General features: G+C 44.3%; 1 protein-coding gene across 1 annotated transcript in view; it reads right to left on the reverse strand.

Moving 5' to 3' along the window:
* Window positions 1-479: 479 nt before the first annotated feature.
* The window catches only part of ponzr1 (plac8 onzin related protein 1), a 21,884-nt gene continuing 4,863 nt past the window's right edge, over window positions 480-17,500 (reverse strand). The window contains exons 3-4 of the mRNA XM_084463343.1: window positions 4,193-4,344; window positions 480-1,128 (exon numbers count right to left, since the gene is read on the reverse strand). Coding sequence (XP_084319469.1) covers window positions 991-1,128; window positions 4,193-4,344 — 290 coding nt within the window. The 3' untranslated portion in view covers window positions 480-990. The remainder of the gene's footprint in view (window positions 1,129-4,192; window positions 4,345-17,500) is intronic.

Here is a 17,500-nt window from a genome sequence, read left to right on the forward strand (position 1 = left end):
GGATAATGATCTGATCTGGACCTGTTCAAACACCCCCCCCCCCCGAGGAGGATAATGATCTGATCTGGACCTGTTCAAACACCCCCCCCCCCCCCGAGGAGGATAATGATCTGATCTGGACCTGTTCAAACACCCCCCCCCCCCCCCGAGGAGGATAATGATCTGATCTGGACCTGTTCAAACACCCCCCCCCCCCGAGGAGGATAATGATCTGATCTGGACCTGCACGGCTCGGACAGAATCCAGAACGGAAGCACCCACTGTCCAAAACCAGGAAGTGGACTGAACAGCGTTGACTCTTCTCATCAGGTCAAGAGATCAAATCAAATAAAAATAATTAATTTGACTTATAAAGCACTTTTCATTGTAAGAATCTCACAGCTATGCAATGTGATATCTTGAACTGACTGACTGAACTCCTTTTCCAGTAAAACCACTGGGCTTTATTGATGAAAACGACAAAGCATCATGACGTTGAATACACAAACAGCTAAAGAAATGTATAAAATGGTACACAAACAGCTAAAGAAATGTATAAAATGGTACACAAACAGCTAAAGAAATGTATAAAATGGTTCACGTTCAAATAAAATGTAAGCCTGCTGTGAACTATGAACAATGTGTGAAATCAATCACATCACTCATTAGGAACTGGGCATAGAACTGCGCATAGAATAAGATATTTGGCATAGACTGTAGCAGGGGCAGAGGCAGGGTTCGGAGACCAAGAACATTTCAAACTGGAATTTCACATCAAAAAGGTTGCCACCCCCTGCACTGTTGGAATGATTGAAGTAAGAATAATACTAAATATGAAATGACCATGTTCTCTAACAATAACTGCAATTTTAGTTACCTTAGTTACTTCTTTCTCTCTACCCTAAACGCACAGAAGAGGAGATATAGCAAACGGCACACAGGTTATGGACTGAGCGCACCACCAACAAGGCTGTGGCTATGTAGGAGTGGTGGCGGCCATTTTGTGGCATCTTATCCGTGGATCTGTTGGGTGATGATGGTGGTGCTTTGGTTGCCTTGGTTGGCCCGAGTCTTGACCTCTCGAGCCATCTGGCACCACGTGCAGGGGTAGCAGCAGCTCACCATGCAGCAGTCATCAATGCAAGAGCCCTGGGGGGGGGGGGGGGGGGGGGGGAGAGAGAGAGAGAGAGAGACAGAGAGAGAGAGAGAGAGAGAGAGAGAGAGAGAGACGGAGGGTGGGGTGCTCAGTCAGCTGGTCTCAGTCAGCTGGATGACAGTTCAACCACATATTTTCTCCCTAGTCTTGCTTGTGTGCTACAGACACAGGAACGGCTAAAAACGAAACATTTGCGAATAATTCTTAACAAGGAAAGCTTTTGAGTGAACTGTCCCTGTTCACATATGAGTTACAACTTGCTGCTGAGAGCTGTTTGGTTGCGATCTGATTAATAGTGTATTAAAAACCGGGTGTTTGCATACTTCACATGTCAACCACAACCAGAGTTTGTTAAACAAATCTAATGGAATTTCTGGTTGGACACCTGCTACAGTTCAGTGAGTCCTTTGTTTACCTTGGCTTGTTAGTGCCTCTCACCAAGCCCTTTCCAGACCGTCCTTCTCTGCTACTACTACTATGACCACTACTATGACTACTACTACTACTATGACCACTACTATGACTACTACTACTACTATGACCACTACTATGACTACTACTACTACTATGACTATTACTATGACTTCTACAACTACTACTACCACTACGATTACTACTACTATGACCACTACTATGACTACTACTACTACTATGACTATTACTATGACTTCTACAACTACTACTACCACTACGATTACTACTACTATGACCACTACTATGACTACTACTACTACTATGACTATTACTATGACTTCTACAACTACTACTACCACTACGATTACTACTACTATGACCACTACTATGACTACTACTACTACTATGACTATTACTATGACTTCTACAACTACTACTACCACTACGATTACTACTACTACTACTATGACCACTACTACTACTATGACCACTACTACTACTATGACCACTACTATGACTACTACTACTACTATGACTATTACTACTACTACTACTACCACTACGATTACTACTACTATGACTACTACTACTACTATGACTATTACTACTACTATGACTATTACTACTACTACTACTACCACTACGATTACTACTACTATGACTACTACTATTACTATGACTTCTACAACTACTACTACCACTACGATTACTACTACTACTACTACTACTATTACTACTACTACTACTACTACTATGACCACTACTATGACTACTACTACTACTATGACTATTACTATGACTTCTACAACTACTACTACCACTACGATTACTACTACTATGACCACTACTACTACTATGACCACTACTACTACTATTACTACTACTACTACTACTACTATGACTATTATTATGACTTCTACTACTACTACTACTACTACTACTACTATGACTATTATTATGACTTCTACTACTACTACTACTACTACTACTACTATGACCACTACTACTACTATTACTATTACTATGACTTCTACTACTACTACTACTACTACTACTATGACTATTATTATGACTTCTACTACTACTACTACTACTACTACTACTATGACCACTACTACTACTATTACTATTACTATGACTTCTACTACTACTACTACTACTACTACTACTACTACTACTATTACTACTACTACTACTATTACTACTACTACTACTACTATGACCACTACTACTACTACTACTACTACTACTACTAGTACTACTACCACCACTAATACTACTACTATGACTATTACTATGACTACTACTACGACTATGACTATTACTATGACTACTACTACTACTACTACTACTATGACTATTACTATGACTACTACTACTACGACTACTACTACTACTATGACTATTACTATGACTACTACTACTACTACTACTACTATGACCACTACTACTACTACTACTACTACTACTACTACTATGACTATTACTATGACTACTACTACTACTACTACTACTACTACTACTACTACTACTACTACTACTATGACTATTACTATGACTACTACTACTACTACTACTACGACTACTACTACTACTATGACTACTACTTCTACTACTATGACCACTACTACGACTACTACGACTACTACTACTACGACTACGACTACTACTACTATGACTATTACTATGACTACTACTACTACTACTACTACTACTACTACTACTACTACTACTATGACTATTACTATGACTACTACTACTACGACTACTACTACTACTATGACTATTACTACTACTACTACTACTACTATGACCACTACTACGACTACTACTACTACTATGACTATTACTACTACTACTACTACTATGACTATTACTATGACTACTACTACTACTACTACTACTATGACTATTACTACTACTACTACTACTATGACCACTACTACGACTACTACTACTACTATGACTATTACTACTACTACTATAACTACTACTACTACTACTACTACTACTACTACTACTACTACTACTGTGACTACCACTACTACTACTACTACTAGTACTACTACTACTACTGCTACTACTACTAGCAGCTACTACTACTACTGCTACTACTACTACTACTTCGACTATGACTACTACTACTATGACTATTACTACTACTATTACTACTACTACTACTACTACTACTACTACTACTACTACTACCACTACTACTACTTCGACTATGACTACTACTACTATGACTATTACTACTACTATTACTACTACTACTACTACTACTACCACTACTACCACTACTACTACTTTGACTATTACTACTACTAATATTACTACTTCTACTACTACTGATATGACTACTACTACTGCTACTGCTACTACTATTACTATGACTATTACTACTACTACTACTACTACTACTACTACTATGACTACTACTACTACTACTACTACTACTACTACTACGAGTACTACTATGAGTACTACTATTACTATGACGACTACTACTCTTCCACTACCAGGGCTGCCACTGTATTGTATTCTCCTGGCCACAGGGAACTGCATCCACCAGATAACTTGGAAATGATCCAGGAGGAATACATGTCTTCCGCAGCTGCCAGGGTTACCAGGGCCGGTTCCTACCTGTATGCCGTGGCGCTCTCGGATGGAGGCGCGCAGGCAGCAGGAGATGCCTCCGAAGGCGCAGGGGTCCAGCATGGGCAGCAGGAAGCACCAGCCATGCTGGGAGGCCGTCTGGCACTGCAGACAGGGGAAGCACCACCAGGCACAGCAGCCTGGGGGGGACGGGACGGTTAGAGAGTCACTATTGTTCTCAGTAGGAAAGGGAAAGGGTGGAGTGAGTATAATCATTAATGTGTGTGTGAGGGGGGGGCGGCGGCTTCCTGTATTATTTGGCTCTCTTTCTCTTTTCCTGAAAGAGTGTAATACAGTACAGCTCTCCTTTCTCTCTGTCTTTCTCCCCCCCCCTCCCCGCTTCCTCCCCTTCTCTCTCTCTCTCACACTAGGTCTCTCCAGAAAGCTCACAATATGCTCGCCTGCGACGACATTGCCTTCTTGCTGTCTGGATGTGATTTCAGGACAGTTGACCCCCCCCCCCCCCCCCCCCCCTCACGGCCAAGCCAGCAGGGTCCAGCAGCCATGAACGCACTCAAAACATCTGCTGCTTGTTATGGATGCGTCTCCATTGCACAACAAGAGGATAAAACTGCAGAGAGAAAAGGAAGGCATTTAAGCATCACACTGAAATGACGTCTACCAGCTACTAGTGTGCTCATCTACTAGTGTACTACCAGCTACTAGTGTGCTCATCTACTAGTGTACTACCAGCTACTAGTGTGCACATCTACTAGTGTACTACCAGCTACTAGTGTGCACATCTACTAGTGTACTACCAGCTACTAGTGTGCACATCTACTAGTGTACTACCAGCTACTAGTGTGCACATCTACTAGTGTACTACCAGCTACTAGTGTGCACATCTACTAGTGTACTACCAGCTACTAGTGTGCACATCTACTAGTCTACTACCAGCTACTAGTGTGCTCATCTACTAGTGTACTACCAGCTACTAGTGTGCACATCTACTAGTGTACTACCAGCTACTAGTGTGCTCATCTACTAGTGTACTACCAGCTACTAGTGTGCTCATCTACTAGTGTACTACCAGCTACTAGTGTGCTCATCTACTAGTGTACTACCAGCTACTAGTGTGCTCATCTACTAGTGTACTACCAGCTACTAGTGTGCTCAGCGAAGCTGCTGCCCAGGCCTCAGGCCCACTCCGGCAGGGGATCAACACACTCTTTTAAGGTCAAAACAACACAATCTAATTGTGGGTCCAGGAAGCTCAGCCTCTAATCTCATATCTGGGGAATGTCCTGTTGGCAATGAGGGGTCCTGCTGTTAAAATATGAATTCAAAATCTTTTTTGTTTTCATGGCGTGATGATAAGACTTGGGTGTGTGAGAGGTGGAAGGAGCATTGTATTAATGTCTTAAAACTCTTAAGAATAATGTTTAATTACTTCAAATCAATACTTTCTACTGTGCTTTTGTGTCACTTTCAGTTTTGAAGGTCTAGCTGTCAATAAGATACAAAGTGTAAACTCTGGGACTCTGGGAATCCATTTCTGATTTTATACTGTACTCTATATTCATAATTTAATCATATCCAACTATAAAGGCAGAAATCTCTTGTACTATATGTCTGTATGTATGTCTGTACCACGATTATCTTGAGAACTAGGCACTGAATGAAGTTGACACTCCGCAGGTGTATGTATTGCTCAGGACCCAAGGATGTGCAATGTCGACTATGAAGTTGTTTGGATGAGCAGTTATCAAGAAAGTTGCAAAATAAATGTCCCGTTATGACACCTGCACTAGGACCCAGAGCAGTTCTTAAGAAAGCTGCAAGCAGCAATACCGTCAGCCGAGCGATCGGAGGGGAGGTCAGGCACCACAGCCCCCTGGCAACGCCAATGGGAGCTCCAAATTCACCTAAATGAAGATGTACGTCTTGGTTCATTTCAACATAAGTGTTTTATGTATATATATGTTATATACATGTAGTTTTCCCTCAATTTTCACCTCTACAGTATGCTGTCTACTACTGGCCACAGTCTACTGGTCTTAGGATTCTACTGTTACCTGTCCCTCTACCTACTGAGACCAGACCAGGTCCTCTACCTACTGAGACCAGGCCAGGTCCTCTACCTACTGAGACCAGACCAGGTCCTCTACCTACTGAGACCAGACCAGGTCCTCTACCTACTGAGACCAGGCCAGGTCCTCTACCTACTGAGACCAGACCAGACCAGGTCCTCTACCTACTGAGACCAGACCAGACAGACAGAGCTCTGCTGGTCCTCTACCTACTGCAGACCAGACCAGGTCCTCTACCTACTGAGACCAGACCAGGCCCTCTACCTACTGCAGACCAGACCAGGCCAGACAGAGCTCTGCTGGTCCTCTACCTACTGCAGACCAGGCCAGGTCCTCTCCCTACTGAGACCAGACCAGGCCAGACAGAGCTCTGCTGGTCCTCTACCTACTGCAGACCAGACCAGGTCCTCTACCTACTGAGACCAGACCAGGCCAGACAGAGCTCTGCTGGTCCTCTACCTACTGAGACCAGACCAGGTCCTCTACCTACTGCAGACCAGACCAGGCCAGACAGAGCTCTGCTGGTCCTCTACCTACTGAGACCAGACCAGGTCCTCTACCTACTGCAGACCAGACCAGGCCAGACAGAGCTCTGCTGGTCCTCTACCTACTGAGACCAGACCAGGTCCTCTACCTACTGAGACCAGACCAGGTCCTCTACCTACTGCAGACCAGACCAGGCCAGACAGAGCTCTGCTGGTCCTCTACCTACTGCAGACCAGACCAGACAGAGCTCTGCTGGTCCTCTACCTACTGCAGACCAGACCAGGCCAGACAGAGCTCTGCTGGTCCTCTACCTACTGCAGACCAGGCCAGACAGAGCTCTGCTGGTCCTCTACCTACTGAGACCAGACCAGACAGAGCTCTGCTGGTCCTCTACCTACTGCAGACCAGGCCAGACCAGACAGAGCTCTGCTGGTCCTCTACCTACTGCAGACCAGGCCAGGCCAGACAGAGCTCTGCTGGTCCTCTACCTACTGCAGACCAGACCAGCCAGACAGAGCTCTGCTGTCCAGATTCTCTGAAGCACACGGGTCTGGTGGGTGTTGAGACTGACTGGAACATGCTCTGGGATAGATTATGGGTACTGCAGACTGGAACATGCTCTGGGATAGACTGACTGGAACATGCTCTGGGATAGATTATCGGTACTGCAGACTGGAACATGCTCTGGGATAGACTGACTGGAACATGCTCTGGGATAGATTATGGGTACTGCAGACTGGAACATGCTCTGGGATAGACTGACTGGAACATGCTCTGGGATAGATTATCGGTACTGCAGACTGGAACATGCTCTGGGATAAACTGACTACTTATATACAGTATTTCACATGACGTTTGAAAAGCAAAGCACGCCGGTGTCTTTGCTCAGATGAGAAATGCCAATCCACAAAAGCAGCAACAGGAAAATGGTACCATATATGGGCATCCCTGCTTTAAGAAATGAAACTCATCTCATTAAAATTAAACATGGTTTCAATTCACAAAGTTTGTGCATCTGTGTCTCGCACTCCCCGATACTCAATGAATGTTATCTGCCCTGCACCCAGCTGTGTCCTTGAGAAGGACCTGTCTAACACAACACTCTCTCATCAGTCTGGGAGCAGGGGGCAACGGAACATTCCACAGAACATCCCTTAGTATGAAGGATGAAGTTAGAACACTTTTAATAGGAATAAAGAATAAAGTAGTATTAAGTATAAAACATAATGTCATGAACACAATTTCCCTCACAATGATCTGGGATAGACTGACCAGAACATGCTCTGGGATAGACAGACCGGAACATGCTCTGGGATAGATTATCGGTACTGCAGACTGGAACATGCTCTGGGATAGATTATCGGTACTGCAGACTGGAACATGCTCTGGGATAGATTATCGGTACTGCAGACTGGAACATGCTCTGGGATAGATTATCGGTACTGCAGACTGGAACATGCTCTGGGATAGATTATCGGTACTGCAGACTGGAACATGCTCTGGGATAGATTATCGGTACTGCAGACTGGAACATGCTCTGGGATAGACTGACTGATGCTCTACCTGGTCCATAGCTCGTGTCAAGATTGAAAATTTAACATAAATGTTGACAAAACAAAGGTGGTGCATTTTGGAAATCCATCAATGCCCCTTTGTTCAGCTTTTCCTGTGGCCACTTTCCACTGGAAGTTTATGAGTATGTGTTAATGAGCATACATATTTGGGGCAGATCTTAACAAAGTTCTTAGATTATAATCAAACTGCCAAGCATCTAGCAATGCATGCAAACAGGGCCCTGAGTGCCAAATGTAAATTTAAGGGTACCTTTCCTTTTTAATGTTGTACTTAACTGTTTGACAGTTGGGTTTTGCCCTGACATGTCCAGTACTGCTGCTACCTGGGGCTACTAACGCTATTCCTGTTCATGCTGTTTTAACCGAGCATGTGGTTTTTATCTAGAGCTGGTAAACACCCTAATGCGGTTAGGGTTAGGGTTAGGGTTAGGGTTAGGGTTAGGGTTAGGGTTAGGGTTAGGGTTAAGGTTAGGGTTAGGGTTAGGGTTAGGGTTAGGGTTACAGCAGTGCTACAGGGCCATGTGGGCAGGGAGACGCCGTCGTCTTGTATTCTCAAGAAAGGATCTAGAACATTCTGACAGCATTAACAGTCAGATGAACAGAAATGGCTCCACTTAATAAATAAACCACAGAGCAATACTTACTCACCTACTGCTTCAAGGGTGCTTTTAAAACTCGGGGCACAGCGCTCTGAACCGGAGCAGGACCAATATAGAAACACTTTGATCAATAATAAAGAAGGGTCCGCACTCAAAACTATGTTTATGCTCTTTTAATTCATGATGGTGGACAGACCTGACAGACGCGTTTCGGCTCTGCCTTCTTCAGTGTTTAGCCTCTAGGCTAGCCTCTAGGGTTAGGGTTAGCCTCTAGGGTTAGGGTTAGCCTCTAGGGTTAGGGCTAGCCTCTAGGGTTAGGGTTAGCCTCTAGGGTTAGGGCTAGCCTCTAGGGTTAGGGTTAGGGTTAGGGTTAGCCTCTAGGGTTAGCCTCTAGGGTTAGGGTTAGCCTCTAGGGTTAGGGTTAGCCTCTAGGGTTAGGGTTAGCCTCTAGGGTTAGGGTTAGCCTCTAGGGTTAGGGTTAGCCTCTTCTTTATTATTGATCAATGCTTTTAAAACTGAGCCATACTTACAAAGTATTCCATTAAGACCGCACAGGAGCGCCATTAATAAGTTCAGATGTGGAATTGCACCTTTAGCTATAGAAACTGGTAGATACACTAACACCCCAGCTTATACCCTGTTATACACTAACACCCCAGCTTATACCCTGTTATACACTAACACCCCAGCTTATAGACATGTCTGTACCCTGTTATACACTAACACCCCAGCTTATAGACATGTCTGCACCCTGTTATACACTAACACCCCAGCTTATAGACATGTCTGTACCCTGTTATACACTAACACCCCAGCTTATAGACATGTCTGTACCCTGTTATACACTAACACCCCAGCTTATAGACATGTCTGTACCCTGTTATACACTAACACCCCAGCTTATAGACCTGTCTGCACCCTGTTATACACTAACACCCCAGCTTATAGACATGTCTGTACCCTGTTATACACTAACACCCCAGCTTATAGACATGTCTGTACCCTGTTATACACTAACACCCCAGCTTATAGACCTGTCTGTACCCTGTTATACACTAACACCCCAGCTTATAGACCTGTCTGTACCCTGTTATACACTAACACCCCAGCTTATAGACCTGTCTGTACCCTGTTATACACTAACACCCCAGCTTATAGACCTGTCTGCACCCTGTTATACACTAACACCCCAGCTTATAGACCTGTCTGCACCCTGTTATACACTAACACCCCAGCTTATAGACCTGTCTGCACCCTGTTATACACTAACACCCCAGCTTATAGACATGTCTGTACCCTGTTATACACTAACACCCCAGCTTATAGACCTGTCTGCACCCTGTTATACACTAACACCCCAGCTTATAGACCTGTCTGCACCCTGTTATACACTAACACCCCAGCTTATAGACCTGTCTGCACCCTGTTATACACTAACACCCCAGCTTATAGACCTGTCTGCACCCTGTTATACACTAACACCCCAGCTTATAGACATGTCTGTACCCTGTTATACACTAACACCCCAGCTTATAGACATGTCTGGACCCTGTTATACACTAACACCCCAGCTTATAGACATGTCTGTACCCTGTTATACACTAACACCCCAGCTTATACCCTGTTATACACTAACACCCCAGCTTATACCCTGTTATACACTAACACCCCAGCTTATAGACCTGTCTGTACCCTGTTATACACTAACACCCCAGCTTATACCCTGTTATACACTAACACCCCAGCTTATAGACCTGTCTGCACCCTGTTATACACTAACACCCCAGCTTATAGACATGTCTGTACCCTGTTATACACTAACACCCCAGCTTATAGACATGTCTGGACCCTGTTATACACTAACACCCCAGCTTATAGACATGTCTGGACCCTGTTATACACTAACACCCCAGCTTATAGACATGTCTGCACCCTGTTATACACTAACACCCCAGCTTATAGACATGTCTGCACCCTGTTATACACTAACACCCCAGCTTATAGACCTGTCTGTACCCTGTTATACACTAACACCCCAGCTTATAGACATGTCTGTACCCTGTTATACACTAACACCCCAGCTTATAGACCTGTCTGTACCCTGTTATACACTAACACCCCAGCTTATAGACATGTCTGCACCCTGTTATACACTAACACCCCAGCTTATAGACCTGTCTGTACCCTGTTATACACTAACACCCCAGCTTATAGACCTGTCTGTACCCTGTTATACACTAACACCCCAGCTTATAGACATGTCTGGACCCTGTTATACACTAACACCCCAGCTTATAGACATGTCTGGACCCTGTTATACACTAACACCCCAGCTTATAGACATGTCTGTACCCTGTTATACACTAACACCCCAGCTTATAGACATGTCTGTACCCTGTTATACACTAACACCCCAGCTTATAGACATGTCTGGACCCTGTTATACACTAACACCCCAGCTTATAGACATGTCTGTACCCTGTTATACACTAACACCCCAGCTTATAGACATGTCTACCCTGTTATACACTAACACCCCAGCTTATAGACATGTCTGTACCCTGTTATACACTAACACCCCAGCTTATAGACATGTCTGTACCCTGTTATACACTAACACCCCAGCTTATAGACATGTCTGGACCCTGTTATACACTAACACCCCAGCTTATAGACATGTCTGCACCCTGTTATACACTAACACCCCAGCTTATAGACATGTCTGCACCCTGTTATACACTAACACCCCAGCTTATAGACCTGTCTGTACCCTGTTATACACTAACACCCCAGCTTATAGACATGTCTGTACCCTGTTATACACTAACACCCCAGCTTATAGACCTGTCTGCACCCTGTTATACACTAACACCCCAGCTTATAGACCTGTCTGCACCCTGTTATACACTAACACCCCAGCTTATAGACCTGTCTGCACCCTGTTATACACTAACACCCCAGCTTATAGACATGTCTGTACCCTGTTATACACTAACACCCCAGCTTATAGACATGTCTGTACCCTGTTATACACTAACACCCCAGCTTATAGACATGTCTGCACCCTGTTATACACTAACACCCCAGCTTATAGACCTGTCTGTACCCTGTTATACACTAACACCCCAGCTTATAGACATGTCTGTACCCTGTTATACACTAACACCCCAGCTTATAGACATGTCTGGACCCTGTTATACACTAACACCCCAGCTTATAGACATGTCTGGACCCTGTTATACACTAACACCCCAGCTTATAGACATGTCTGGACCCTGTTATACACTAACACCCCAGCTTATAGACATGTCTGCACCCTGTTATACACTAACACCCCAGCTTATAGACATGTCTGTACCCTGTTATACACTAACACCCCAGCTTATAGACATGTCTGTACCCTGTTATACACTAACACCCCAGCTTATAGACATGTCTGCACCCTGTTATACACTAACACCCCAGCTTATAGACCTGTCTGGACCCTGTTATACACTAACACCCCAGCTTATAGACCTGTCTGTACCCTGTTATACACTAACACCCCAGCTTATAGACCTGTCTGCACCCTGTTATACACTAACACCCCAGCTTATAGACATGTCTGTACCCTGTTATACACTAACACCCCAGCTTATAGACATGTCTGTACCCTGTTATACACTAACACCCCAGCTTATAGACATGTCTGTACCCTGTTATACACTAACACCCCAGCTTATAGACATGTCTGCACCCTGTTATACACTAACACCCCAGCTTATAGACATGTCTGTACCCTGTTATACACTAACACCCCAGCTTATAGACATGTCTGCACCCTGTTATACACTAACACCCCAGCTTATAGACATGTCTGTACCCTGTTATACACTAACACCCCAGCTTATAGACCTGTCTGCACCCTGTTATACACTAACACCCCAGCTTATAGACATGTCTGGACCCTGTTATACACTAACACCCCAGCTTATAGACATGTCTGCACCCTGTTATACACTAACACCCCAGCTTATAGACCTGTCTGCACCCTGTTATACACTAACACCCCAGCTTATAGACATGTCTGTACCCTGTTATACACTAACACCCCAGCTTATAGACATGTCTGTACCCTGTTATACACTAACACCCCAGCTTATAGACATGTCTGTACCCTGTTATACACTAACACCCCAGCTTATAGACCTGTCTGTACCCTGTTATACACTAACACCCCAGCTTATAGACATGTCTGTACCCTGTTATACACTAACACCCCAGCTTATAGACATGTCTGCACCCTGTTATACACTAACACCCCAGCTTATAGACCTGTCTGCACCCTGTTATACACTAACACCCCAGCTTATAGACATGTCTGTACCCTGTTATACACTAACACCCCAGCTTATAGACATGTCTGGACCCTGTTATACACTAACACCCCAGCTTATAGACATGTCTGTACCCTGTTATACACTAACACCCCAGCTTATAGACATGTCTGGACCCTGTTATACACTAACACCCCAGCTTATAGACATGTCTGTACCCTGTTATACACTAACACCCCAGCTTATAGACATGTCTACCCTGTTATACACTAACACCCCAGCTTATAGACATGTATGTACCCTGTTATACACTAACACCCCAGCTTATAGACATGTCTGTACCCTGTTATACACTAACACCCCAGCTTATACCCTGTTATACACTAACACCCCAGCTTATACCCTGTTATACACTAACACCCCAGCTTATAGACCTGTCTGTACCCTGTTATACACTAACACCCCAGCTTATACCCTGTTATACACTAACACCCCAGCTTATAGACCTGTCTGCACCCTGTTATACACTAACACCCCAGCTTATAGACATGTCTGTACCCTGTTATACACTAACACCCCAGCTTATAGACATGTCTGGACCCTGTTATACACTAACACCCCAGCTTATAGACATGTCTGGACCCTGTTATACACTAACACCCCAGCTTATAGACATGTCTGCACCCTGTTATACACTAACACCCCAGCTTATAGACATGTCTGTACCCTGTTATACACTAACACCCCAGCTTATAGACATGTCTGGACCCTGTTATACACTAACACCCCAGCTTATAGACATGTCTGTACCCTGTTATACACTAACACCCCAGCTTATAGACATGTCTACCCTGTTATACACTAACACCCCAGCTTATAGACATGTCTGTACCCTGTTATACACTAACACCCCAGCTTATAGACATGTCTGCACCCTGTTATACACTAACACCCCAGCTTATAGACATGTCTGTACCCTGTTATACACTAACACCCCAGCTTATAGACATGTCTGTACCCTGTTATACACTAACACCCCAGCTTATAGACATGTCTGCACCCTGTTATACACTAACACCCCAGCTTATAGACCTGTCTGTACCCTGTTATACACTAACACCCCAGCTTATAGACCTGTCTGCACCCTGTTATACACTAACACCCCAGCTTATAGACATGTCTGTACCCTGTTATACACTAACACCCCAGCTTATAGACATGTCTGTACCCTGTTATACACTAACACCCCAGCTTATAGACATGTCTGTACCCTGTTATACACTAACACCCCAGCTTATAGACATGTCTGCACCCTGTTATACACTAACACCCCAGCTTATAGACATGTCTGTACCCTGTTATACACTAACACCCCAGCTTATAGACATGTCTGTACCCTGTTATACACTAACACCCCAGCTTATAGACATGTCTGCACCCTGTTATACACTAACACCCCAGCTTATAGACATGTCTGTACCCTGTTATACACTAACACCCCAGCTTATAGACCTGTCTGCACCCTGTTATACACTAACACCCCAGCTTATAGACATGTCTGGACCCTGTTATACACTAACACCCCAGCTTATAGACATGTCTGTACCCTGTTATACACTAACACCCCAGCTTATAGACATGTCTGGACCCTGTTATACACTAACACCCCAGCTTATAGACATGTCTGTACCCTGTTATACACTAACACCCCAGCTTATAGACATGTCTGGACCCTGTTATACACTAACACCCCAGCTTATAGACATGTCTGTACCCTGTTATACACTAACACCCCAGCTTATAGACATGTCTGGACCCTGTTATACACTAACACCCCAGCTTATAGACATGTCTGCACCCTGTTATACACTAACACCCCAGCTTATAGACATGTCTGTACCCTGTTATACACTAACACCCCAGCTTATAGACATGTCTGGACCCTGTTATACACTAACACCCCAGCTTATAGACATGTCTGTACCCTGTTATACACTAACACCCCAGCTTATAGACCTGTCTGTACCCTGTTATACACTAACACCCCAGCTTATAGACATGTCTGCACCCTGTTATACACTAACACCCCAGCTTATAGACATGTCTGTACCCTGTTATACACTAACACCCCAGCTTATAGACATGTCTGCACCCTGTTATACACTAACACCCCAGCTTATAGACATGTCTGTACCCTGTTATACACTAACACCCCAGCTTATAGACATGTCTGGACCCTGTTATACACTAACACCCCAGCTTATAGACCTGTCTGGACCCTGTTATACACTAACACCCCAGCTTATAGACATGTCTGGACCCTGTTATACACTAACACCCCAGCTTATAGACATGTCTGTACCCTGTTATACACTAACACCCCAGCTTATAGACCTGTCTGTACCCTGTTATACACTAACACCCCAGCTTATAGACATGTCTGTACCCTGTTATACACTAACACCCCAGCTTATAGACATGTCTGGACCCTGTTATACACTAACACCCCAGCTTATAGACATGTCTGGACCCTGTTATACACTAACACCCCAGCTTATAGACCTGTCTGGACCCTGTTATACACTAACACCCCAGCTTATAGACATGTCTGTACCCTGTTATACACTAACACCCCAGCTTATAGACCTGTCTGTACCCTGTTATACACTAACACCCCAGCTTATAGACATGTCTGCACCCTGTTATACACTAACACCCCAGCTTATAGACATGTCTGTACCCTGTTATACACTAACACCCCAGCTTATAGACATGTCTGTACCCTGTTATACACTAACACCCCAGCTTATAGACATGTCTGTACCCTGTTATACACTAACACCCCAGCTTATAGACATGTCTGCACCCTGTTATACACTAACACCCCAGCTTATAGACCTGTCTGGACCCTGTTATACACTAACACCCCAGCTTATAGACATGTCTGCACCCTGTTATACACTAACACCCCAGCTTATAGACATGTCTGTACCCTGTTATACACTAACACCCCAGCTTATAGACATGTCTGCACCCTGTTATACACTAACACCCCAGCTTATAGACATGTCTGTACCCTGTTATACACTAACACCCCAGCTTATAGACATGTCTGTACCCTGTTATACACTAACACCCCAGCTTATAGACATGTCTGGACCCTGTTATACACTAACACCCCAGCTTATAGACCTGTCTGTACCCTGTTATACACTAACACCCCAGCTTATAGACATGTCTGCACCCTGTTATACACTAACACCCCAGCTTATAGACCTGTCTGCACCCTGTTATACACTAACACCCCAGCTTATAGACATGTCTGCACCCTGTTATACACTAACACCCCAGCTTATAGACATGTCTGTACCCTGTTATACACTAACACCCCAGCTTATAGACATGTCTGTACCCTGTTATACACTAACACCCCAGCTTATAGACATGTCTGTACCCTGTTATACACTAACACCCCAGCTTATAGACATGTCTGTACCCTGTTATACACTAACACCCCAGCTTATAGACCTGTCTGCACCCTGTTATACACTAACACCCCAGCTTATAGACATGTCTGTACCCTGTTATACACTAACACCCCAGCTTATAGACATGTCTGTACCCTGTTATACACTAACACCCCAGCTTATAGACATGTCTGGACCCTGTTATACACTAACACCCCAGCTTATAGACCTGTCTGTACCCTGTTATACACTAACACCCCAGCTTATAGACATGTCTGGACCCTGTTATACACTAACACCCCAGCTTATAGACATGTCTGTACCCTGTTATACACTAACACCCCAGCTTATAGACATGTCTGTACCCTGTTATACACTAACACCCCAGCTTATAGACCTGTCTGTACCCTGTTATACACTAACACCCCAGCTTATAGACATGTCTGCACCCTGTTATACACTAACACCCCAGCTTATAGACATGTCTGGACCCTGTTATACACTAACACCCCAGCTTATAGACATGTCTGGACCCTGTTATACACTAACACCCCAGCTTATAGACATGTCTGCACCCTGTTATACACTAACACCCCAGCTTATAGACCTGTCTGCACCCTGTTATACACTAACACCCCAGCTTATAGACCTGTCTGCACCCTGTTATACACTAACACCCCAGCTTATAGACCTGTCTGCACCCTGTTATACACTAACACCCCAGCTTATAGACCTGTCTGCACCCTGTTATACACTAACACCCCAGCTTATAGACATGTCTGTACCCTGTTATACACTAACACCCCAGCTTATAGACATGTCTG

Source organism: Borostomias antarcticus (assembly GCF_949987555.1).
Source record: "Borostomias antarcticus genome assembly, contig: scaffold_121, whole genome shotgun sequence".
Taxonomy (NCBI): Eukaryota; Metazoa; Chordata; class Actinopteri; order Stomiiformes; family Stomiidae; genus Borostomias; species Borostomias antarcticus.